This window comes from Pituophis catenifer, unplaced genomic scaffold, assembly GCF_029215685.1.
Source record: "Pituophis catenifer annectens isolate HBS135680 unplaced genomic scaffold, rPitCat1.0.hap2 SCAF_3, whole genome shotgun sequence".
Lineage (NCBI taxonomy): Eukaryota > Metazoa > Chordata > Lepidosauria > Squamata > Colubridae > Pituophis > Pituophis catenifer.
In genome coordinates this window covers 212,693,421-212,703,276 of record NW_027256883.1, presented here as the reverse complement: position 1 = coordinate 212,703,276, position 9,856 = coordinate 212,693,421, and the positions used below count along the sequence as shown (strand labels likewise).

The 9,856-nt window shown below is 47.5% G+C and overlaps 1 protein-coding gene across 1 annotated transcript; it reads left to right on the top strand.

Moving 5' to 3' along the window:
• Positions 1-2,388: 2,388 nt before the first annotated feature.
• LOC139314574 (sulfiredoxin-1-like) lies at positions 2,389-6,174 on the top strand. Its single transcript, XM_070940254.1, has 2 exons — positions 2,389-2,667; positions 5,871-6,174. Exons 1-2 carry the CDS (start codon positions 2,389-2,391, stop codon positions 6,072-6,074), a joined length of 483 nt encoding a protein of 160 aa, XP_070796355.1. The 3' UTR covers positions 6,075-6,174.
• The last annotated feature ends 3,682 nt before the right edge of the window (positions 6,175-9,856 follow it).

The following is a 9,856-nucleotide window of genomic DNA, read 5'->3' as shown; positions in this document are numbered from 1 at the left end:
AACTCACTGTCTCCTGGTGATTGGCCCAAAGTCACCCAGCTGGCTTTCATGCCTAAGGCAGGACTAGAACTCACCGTCTCCTGGTGATTGGCCCAAAGTTACCCAGTCGTCTTTCATGCCTAAGGCAGGACTAGAACTCACTGTTTCCTGCTGATTGGCCCAAAGTCACCCAATTGGCTTTCATGCCGAAGGCAGAACTAGAACTCCCATCTCCTGATTTCTAGGCCAGCACCTTCACAACCATACTAAACTGACTCTCTCCCTTCATCTATATCAGAGGTCGGCAACCTTAAAAACACATTTGGACCCGTTTCCCACAGAAAAGAAAACACCGGGAGCCACAAAACCTTTCCTGTGCCTGACACAGAACTAGAATATGTAGTTGAATTAAACGTTCTGTTTTCTTCTGAAACTTTTCTTTCCTTGGACTTATCCGTAGTTGGCCTACCGGGGATCGAAATGCTCAATAAATCGTGTGCCGGCAGGTGTCGCACATTTGCGGTTGTGATGCATATTTTGAGCGACAGGGAGCCGCAGCCGAGGGGTGAAAGAGCCACATGCGGCTCCAGAGCCGCAGGTTGCTGACCCCTCCATCTATACCTTTCATAGGTTGCAAGAACAAATGGAACATACATTTTAAATATCAGATACCTGAACGGTTAGAAAAAGCAAGTGACCGAACTATAAAATCTACTGAGACTCACTTGACCAATAGTTCAACAGGGATCCTAGATAACATCCCACAAGTGGTGGATTTGTGGGTTACGTGACTCTTTTCTCGGCTGGCTTAGCGTCTTCCTGAACACCTGCAAGCGTATTCAAGGACTTTCAGAATACCGCTCTCACATAGCAAAAAAATAAAATAAAAATAAAAATAAAAATAGGACCTTGGCTCAGAAGAAAAAGAAAAATCATCTTTTCCGGAAGTTCTAAAAAGAGCCCTGGACTGCCACGTTAAAAATGCTAAGATGCGTTCGATGTCTTTGAAACGTTAACAATAAAGCCTAAAATTAGAAAGACACACACATAACACACAAACTCGGTTTCGGGGAATGAACTTAACATTGTACAATTAGTAAAGCAACCCAGAGTTGCTGGGAGCTAGGCAGCATTTTCTTCCTTCCGTCCCTCCCATCCTTCTTTCCTTTCTCTCTTTCTCTCCCTCTCTCTTTTCCTCCTTCTCTTCTTTCTTCTCATTGTCTCTCCTTCTTCCTTCACTTTCCTTCCTTCTCATTTTTTCTCTTTCTCTCTTCTTTCCCTCACTCTTTCTTTTTCTTTCTTCTTTTTTCTCTTTTTTTCTTTCTCTTTCTTCCTCTCTTCCTTTTTTTCTTGCTCTTTCTTCCTGTCACTCACTCTCTCTCCTTTCCCTCGCTTTCTTTCTTTTTCTCTTTCTTTTTTCTTTCTTTCTTTCTTCCTCTTTTTCTTGCTCTTTCTTCCTGTCACTCTTTCTCTCTCTCCTTTCTCTCGCTCTTTCTTTCTTCTCCTTTTTCTTTCTTTCTTTTTCTTCCTTTCTTCCTCTCTTCCTTTTTTCTTGCTCTTTCTTCCTGTCACTCTTTCTCTCTCTCCTTTCCCTCGCTCGCTCGCTCTTTCTTTCTTCTCTTTTTCTTTTTCTTTTTCTCTTTATTTTTTTCTCTTTCTTTTTTCTTGTCTTTCTTCCTGTCACTCTCTCTCTCCTTTCTCTCGCTCTTTCTTTCTTCTCTTTTTCTTTCTTTCTTTCTTTCCTCCTCTTCCTTTTTTCTTGCTCTTTCTTCCTGTCACTCTTTTTCTCCCTCCTTTCCCTCGCTCTTTCTTTCTTCTCTTCTTTTTTCTTTATTTCTTTCTTTTTTCTCTTTCTTTCTGTTTTTCTTCATCTCTTTCTCTTACTCTTTCTTTCACTTCTTTCCCTTTCTTTCTTTCTTTTTCTTTTTCTTTTTCTTTCTTTTCTCTCTCTCTCTCTCTCTCTCTCTCTCTCTCTCTCTCTCGTCATCTAAGTGACTTGGCAGTTTATCACAACCTATTAAAACGTCATTAAACGCCCCCTTCCCCATTGCCGCCCCCCTCCCAGGATCGCCAACCACACGCTCCCTCTCCGGCCGCCCCGTTTTTCCGCTGCCTCCTCCTGACTCAGCAAAAGAAGCGCGTGGAAGCCCAGCCCAGGAAAGGCGTTGCACACCTGCGCGTGTGACTCACCAACGGCTCCTTCCACTTGGAAGGTGAGGGGGGGGAAGCCAGCTGTTCCACGCGTGCAGACCCCCCCCTTCCAACCAAGTGGCTCCATCCGCGGCGCTCCGGGCTCCATCTGAGTGGGGGTCTCCGCATTGGAGACAGGATCCGCGGAAGGCGCCGGGGAAACGCTCGGGAAGGGTGGGGGGGCTCATTAGTCTCGACCCCCCCCCCGTGTCCCCTGGAATGGTACGCTCCGGCCAAACTTCCCCGGGTGCCTTTAATACGCGCGCTGGGGACCCTCCCAAGATGCGAGGAGCGGCGGCGCGGAGGTGTTGGGAAAGGGCACCAAGCGGTGATCGCGGGCAGTGGCGGCGCTGGCTCAGCATGGAAAGCGAAGAGAGCCGGAGCGTCCATTCCGACAACGTCTCCGAGGTCCACGAAGTGCCCATGCGGGTCATCATCAGACCCATCCCGCCGGTCCTGGACGAGGGGAAAGTGGAAAGTCTCGTGAAGACCATCCAGGTAGGTAGGGTCGGTTCCCACGACCCTGGGTCGGGGTTAGGACGTGACTCGGGTTTCTCTTTTCCACGGTGGGGGGGGGGGGTTAATTGAACGGCCAGGTAGTTGGGCTTTGGGAATAGGTTAGGACAAGACAGGAGAGAATAAGAATTAATTAGAATTAGAATTCATTAGAAATAGAATAACAGAGTTGGAAGGGACCTTGGAGGTCTTCTAGTCCAACCCCCTGCTTAGGCAGGAAACCCTACACCACTTCAGACAAACGGTTGTCCAATCTCTTCTTCAAAACCTCCAGGGTTGGAGCATTCACAACTTCTAGTGGCAAGCAGTTCCACTGGTTAACTGTCCTCACTGTCAGGAAATTTCTCCTTAGTTCTAAGTTGCTTCTCTCCTTGATGAGTTTCCACCCATTGCTTCTTGTCCTGCCCTCAGGGGCTTTGGAGAATAGCTTGACTCCCTCTTCTTTGGGGCAGCCCCTCAAATATTGGAATATTGCTAATGTGTTACCCACAGTCCTTCTCTTCATTAAACTAGGCATACCCAGTTCCTGCAACCGTTCTTCATATACAAAATAAGAGTTGGAAGGGACCTTGGAGGTCTTGTAGTCCAACCCCTTCTTAGGCAGGAAACCCTACAACCACTTCAGACAAATGCTTGTCCAACATCTTCTTAAAAGCTTCCAGTATTGGAGCATTCACAATTTCTGGAGGCAAGTCGTTCCACTGGTTAATTGTCCTCACTGTCAGGAAATTTCTCCTTAGTTCTAGGTTGCTTCTCTCCTTGATTAGTTTCCATCCGTTGCTTCTTCTCCTGCCTTCTGGTGCTTTGGAGACTATCTGGACCCCCTCTTCTTTGGGGCAGCTATCATGTCTCCCTTAGTCCTTCTTTTCATGAAACTAGACATACCCAGTTCCTGCAACCGTTCTTCATATGTTTGAGCCTCCAGTCCCCTCATCATCTTTGTTGCTCTTCTCTGCACTCTTTCTAGAGTCTCAACTCTAGAAGATTGTTTTTATTTTTATTCATTTATATATAAAATGACTTAGAGGAGGGAATAGGAGGGGAACTCATCAAATTCGCAGATGATACTAAGCTGGCAGGAATAGCCAATACCCTGGATGATAAGCGCAAGAGACAAATGGATCTTGACAGACTTGAACCCTGGGCCCTATCTAACAAAACGATATTCAATGTAGAGAAAAGTAAAGTCTTACACTTAGGCAAGAAACTGTGGGATATTGCAATGATTGTCACATTTGTCAGTGCCATTGTAACTTTAAATGGTTGCTGAACGAATGGTGGTTAATTCCAGGACTACTTTTATAGTACAGTTCTGAGATTTCCGGGTGGCCTCCCATCCCAGGACTAGCCAGCTCTGACTCCTTGAACTTCTCACAATTGGCTCAGGCTGGTGAGATGCTGCCCCCTAGTGGGCATTAAAGTCAGATAACCTTCCTAGTTGAGTTTGAATCCCGGAAGGATCAATGCAGGTGTTCCACCTGGGTTACTAACATTGTAAGTAACCTTGGTTGAGTTCACACAACCTATTTAAGCATAATAATTATCTTTATGTAAGCAGCTAGCTTTGAAGGGGCAAGTTCTGGATGAAGACCAGCTTCACGCAAGAGAGGAGGCTGGAATCTCCTCCTTGAGCAGGGGGCTAGACTAGAAGATCTCCAAGGTCCCTTCCAGTTTTGTTATTTCTGTAATGTGTTGAACCACAGAGTAACCTCTGAGGATATATAGATAGGGTGCCGCCTTATTATTGAGTGGTTCCCCAGGAGACAGGGAAGGCCTGCGTGGGAAAATCGCTCCTTCAAGGAGTGGAATCGATTCAGTTTATATAGAGAGGCAAAAGAGAGGGCAGGGAAAGGAAGGGAACGGATAGAGGGAAAGAGAAGGGAAGGAAGGAAAAAGAAGAAAGAAAAAAGGAAGGAAGGAAGGAAGGAGAAAAAGAAAGAAAGGCAGAAAGAGAGAAAGGAAGGAAGAGAGAGAAAAAGAAGGAAAGAGAAAGAAAGAAAAAGAATAGAAAGAAAGAAAGAGAAGGAGGGAAAAGGAAAAAAGGAAAAAGACGGAAAGAAGAAAGGAAAGAAAGGAAAAAGGAAAAAAGGAAAGAAGGAAGGAAAGAAAGAAAAGAAAGATGAAAGAGAAAGAAAAGTAAGTAAGTAAGTAAGTAAGTAAGTAAGTAAGTAAGTAAGTAAGTTATCTTAGAACAATCCCACAGATTTCCAATGGGAAATGTTTTTCTTTCGGGAGGTGGGGGTGTCTGTCATTCGGAAACTGCCCCCTCCTCTTGAGTTACGGAAAATGTTTTTCTCCCTGCTGCCTCGCTTTATTCTTCCCTTTTCGGTTTCTAACTCAAAACCTGTGCAGGACAGAACCTCAGCTGCGTTTTCTGTAGTGTTCTGTCCCCCTTCCTCACACAGGCAAACGTAATACCAAGCACGCCTGCCAATATTTTATTAGGTAAACAGATTAGAACTCTTGGCAGGCCAAGGTTTTGGCAGCAAACTGCCGAATGCCTGCCAAGACCGTTTTCACTCCCATAAAGCAGAAGAGGACTTATCTTCAGTCCGTTCCAGGAGCAACAAATTATCCACGAGACAAGAGTTTAGTCAATGTTCAGTCCAAAATATATCCAAGCCGAATTTCAGAGATCACGATGCGACTTTCAGGGTTTAACTTTGTCCGTCACAAAGCCTGAAGAGCAATCCCACCCACTTTTATTCCCGGTGGGGCGTGGCTCCGTGACTCAGCTCAATCTCTGGCCCTCCCACACTCCTTCCGTTGCTGCGCACGCTTTTCCCTCTGACGCTGCCTGGGAACAAGCCAGGATTCATCCTCCTCGCTCCCTATCAATGGGTGCTCCGATATGCCTTCCTCCTGGGCACATCCCAGGCTGTTCCTCCTGGCCTTTGGAGGGAACCTGAGGCATTGCCAGAGAGGAGGGTCCTGGAGAGGGAGGCCTTGTCAGTTCCTCCCCAATCACCTTCTGAGTCCTCTTCCTCTGTTAGGACAGGCTCGGGAGTCGGGGGTCACAACATGTAGTAATTTTTTTAATCCAATTTTAATATTCTTTTAATATTTGATCTGGCCGCTATGACTTGACTCGGTGAGCCGAGGAATATTCGAGCTAATCTTCTCTCTCTCCTTCTCTCCCTCTCTCCTTCTTTCCTTCCTTCCTTTCTTTTTTTCCCTTTTTTTAGGAGGAACCTGACCGGGTCCCCCCAATTGACGTCCTCTGGATCAAAGGCAGGGAAGGGGGGGATTACTACTACTCCTTCGGAGGCTGCCACCGTTACGCGGCCTACAAGCGCTTGAACAAGGAGACTATCCCCGCTAAGATCATCCGGTCGAACCTCAGCGACCTACGGACTTACCTGGGCTCTTCTCTCCCCGACTTGCGATAGGTGGGGGCTTTCTCCTGCCTCCCCGTCCACCCACCCATCCCCACCCCCATTTCCAGAACTGTTGTGACCCAGGCCCACGTAGTTGATATTAAATGCAAAACAGTTCCAAAAAACAAACATATTTTATTAAAACAGCTGAGAATTAAGTCATGCTCAGCGTATTCTAAATGAAATGAAAGCAAAGTCCTCAAAACACCAGTCTTTAGTTTATCTCTGACCTTGGGATAATTAGGCAAACTGCCAAAGGCTTTTCTGGGCAACAGTTCAGGAACAGAAGACGCTGACAAGAAAGAAATACATCCAAACACGAAGCAAATCTCTCAACGGTTGTTTTCCGGCAAAGAGGCCAAGAGCCGTTGCTGGTCTGTTTTAAGCCTTATGGGAGGGGCCAGTCATCTCTTGGCCTTACTCCTGAGTCGTCCTTTTTGCTTTAGCTGCTCTTGCCTTCTGGCAGCTCTTCTCATACGTGCACTAGGAACAGGCTCCTCCTGTTCCTCTGCCTCTCTACTATCAGCCTGTGGAGGCTCCGGAGTCCGCACATCACTCCCCGATGGCCCTGGCCCCATCTCTGCCTCCGACGCAGAGCCCTCATCCGGGCCTTCCCCAGCCTCCAGGACTGTCCCATGTTCTTCCTCAGCCTCATCGCTGTCCGACTCCGCTGCCAGTTCCACAGGCTGCTGGCGGACCACAACAAGAACATCCATGGACCTTCTGAATCTTGGAGATGATCTGGACACAAGGATCGGTCTTTGTCTCCCTTTGCCTGACCTTCAAACAATGAGGACTAGCGGTCTGATTTTTGTCCGTAAGGAGGCCTAGTCCGTTGTTTCTCAACCACTTGAAGATGGGTATGGACTTCAACTCCCAGAATTCCCCAGCCAGCCATTGTAAAAATCCAGATGCCCTCCAGATGGCGGCAGAGCAATAAGCATGTTCTGTATTGCTTTGCCGTAACTCTTTGCCATGGCTGGCTGAGGAATTCTGGGAGTTGAAGTTCACATACCTGGTTAAGGAATTCTGGGAGTTGAAGTCTACCCATTTTCAAGTGGGTAACACTGACCCAGCCTATAAGAGCCCAGAACGATGAATGTCTGGTTAGTGCTTGGTTGTGAACAATGGGCCTAAGCTACGATTGTGGTATTGTGTCTCAGAAGTAAATAGTTTTTATTTTTATATATATAAAATATATATGCTGTCCATCTCGTCTCCAATGACTCTTGTCTAGTATTCCTTATGCGGCCATGCAGGCTGGGGAAGATGGGAGCTGTAATCCGACCTGATCAGAAAAGCCACAGGTTGTGGGACAGCTACAAAAAAAGAACGGAGACCGAACAGGACAGTGCACTACCCAACCACCGCCACCAGAGGGCAGGAAAGAGAGACACAGCATCCTTAACACTCTCTGCTGCCATCTAGAGGGCATCTGGATTGGACAAGGCCTGATTTCGTAGCTCTGGGTCAACTCCCCTGACGTTCATGGGGGCAGGAACCTACCTCACAAGCTTCTTCCCTAGAGAAAATGGGAGAGTTGCCCCAAGGAAATCTGGGATTTAAATCTTATCAAAGTCAAGGAGGAAAGTTTGCAAGGAAGAGTTAGAACCGTGATGGTGAATATATGTAGCCGTATCAGTTCCAGGGCGCATGCGTGTGCCGTCCAGCTAATTTTCAGGCCTTCTAGGCCCACCAGAAGTAGGGAAACAGGCCGTTTCTGTCCTCCGGAGGGCCTCTGGGGGTGGTGGTGGGGAAGGCTGTTTTAGCCCTCCCCAGACTCCTAGAAAGGCTCTGGAGCAAGGTGAGAGAGAAAACTGGGCAATTGCATGCCAGGAGCGGGGGGAAGGGGAGCAGGGGTGTGTGTGCATGTGCGGGGGGGGGCGAGGCGCATAGAATTATGGGTGTGGGCACATGCGTGATCCTCCCGCCCCCCCCCCCAGCACGCAATGACAAAAAGGTTAGCCATCACTGAGTTAGAATATAGGTAGTCCTTGACTTACGATGACAATTGAGCCCAAACTTTCTGCTGCGAAGCGAGACAGTTGTTAAATACATTTTTTTGCCCCATTGTACGAAGTTTCTTGCGACAGTCGGTAAGTGAATCACACGGTCGTTAAATGGATCTGGCTTCCCCCCCCCCAATTGACTTTGCTCATCTGAAGGTCGCAAAAGGGGGATCACGTGACCTCGGGGACACTACGACCGTCATAAATAGGAGTCCGTTTGCCAAGCGTCCGAATTTGGATCCCGGGGGATGCTGCAATGGCCGTAAAGTGTGAAAAACGATCGTAAGTCACTTTTTTTTCAGTGCTATTGTAGCTTCGAACGGTCACTAAGTGAATTGTCGTAAATCGAGGACTATCTGCAATGGCATGAAAAATTAGGAGGGGGAGGATTAGGGGCTTTCAGCACATGGATTCCTCGCCCTCCCACCTGCCATAATATATAGTTAGTCCTCAATTTACGACCAGTGGCTTGGCAAGTGTTCAAAGTTATGACGGACCTCCCTGGGGGCACTTACCATCTGGATTCAAACTTCCAACAGCCCAGCCCACATACAGGTAGTCCTCGACTTACAACAGTTCACTTAGTGACCGTCCGAAGTTACAACGGAACTGAGAAAAGGGACACGACCGTTTTTCATACTTAACGGCCGTTGCAGCATGTAAATCACGTGACGTGATTTACATTCAGATGCTTGACAGCTGACTCACACTTATGACGGTCACGGGACCGTCTGACAAGCAAAATCAATGGGGGAAGCCGTCTTCACTCATTTAACAACCGCGGCGATTCGCTTAACGACCCTGGCGAGAAAGGTCGTAAAATGGGACAAAGCTCACTTGACAGATTTCTCACTTAGCAGCATAAATGTTGGTACTCAATTACGGTCGTAAGTCGAAGACTTTTGGATCCTTGGCAACATTAAAATCGGTTTTTAGCATCCTGTGGGAAAGAAGACTGTATTTGATGCCGGTTTCTCCAAAAATTGACTTTTCTTTCCAGTTTTTGGGGGGGTTTTTTTGGAAAAACCAGTCCATGGAGAACTTAATGGTTCGCTTACCGACGGTGGCGTTCGCTTCACCGTCGGAAAGCCAAAGAAAAAGTTTGCAAAAGAAGGTCAGTTGAATGAGAGGGAAGATCCGGGGTTCAAGGGAGAAGATGGGGTTCCGGGTTAGGCCAGGGTGCCTCGCATGGATTTCACTTTGAACCCCCCCCCCCAAAAAAAACGTTTGCACTTTGATGGCTTCCGTTCCTAGAAAAGTGGGGTGCGAGGGGAGGGAGGGGCAGGAGCGAAAGAAATCCCTTTCTGCCCAAAAAGATCCAGCAGGGGGCGCTCTTTTCCTGCCGAGACACAAAATTCAGCTGCTTCCAAGTTCCTTATGGCAAAGGCTGAATCTGAATTTGGAGCTCGCTGAAGATTCGCCTAAATCAGTGTTTCTCAACCTTGGTAGCTTGAAGATGGGTGGACTTCAACTCCCAGAATCCCCCAGCCAGCAACGCTGGCTGGGGGATTCTGGGAGTTGAAGTCCACCCATCTTCAAGCTTCCAAGGTTGAGAAACACTGCACTAAAACTTTTTCCTTCTTGGTTATTTCTCTTTCCTTTTTGCTTTTTTGAAATCAATCATGCTATAAACGAAGTCACCCTGCAGGGTTTCGTGCCTAAAGTGGGACTAGAACTCACCGTCTCCTGGTGATTGGAAGAAAGACACTCAGTTGGATTTCATGCCCAAGGCGGGACTAGAACTCACTGTCTCCTGGTGATTGGCCTAAAGTCACCCAATTGGCT

Bases quoted from the DNA above. Each gene is read 5' to 3' on its own strand.
- LOC139314574 (XM_070940254.1), top strand. From the start codon at position 2,389: ATGGTACGCTCCGGCCAAACTTCCCCGGGTGCCTTTAATACGCGCGCT. The intron at 2,668-5,870 runs GTAGGTAGGGTC...CCCTTTTTTTAG, and splicing joins GTCTCGTGAAGACCATCCAG to GAGGAACCTGACCGGGTCCC.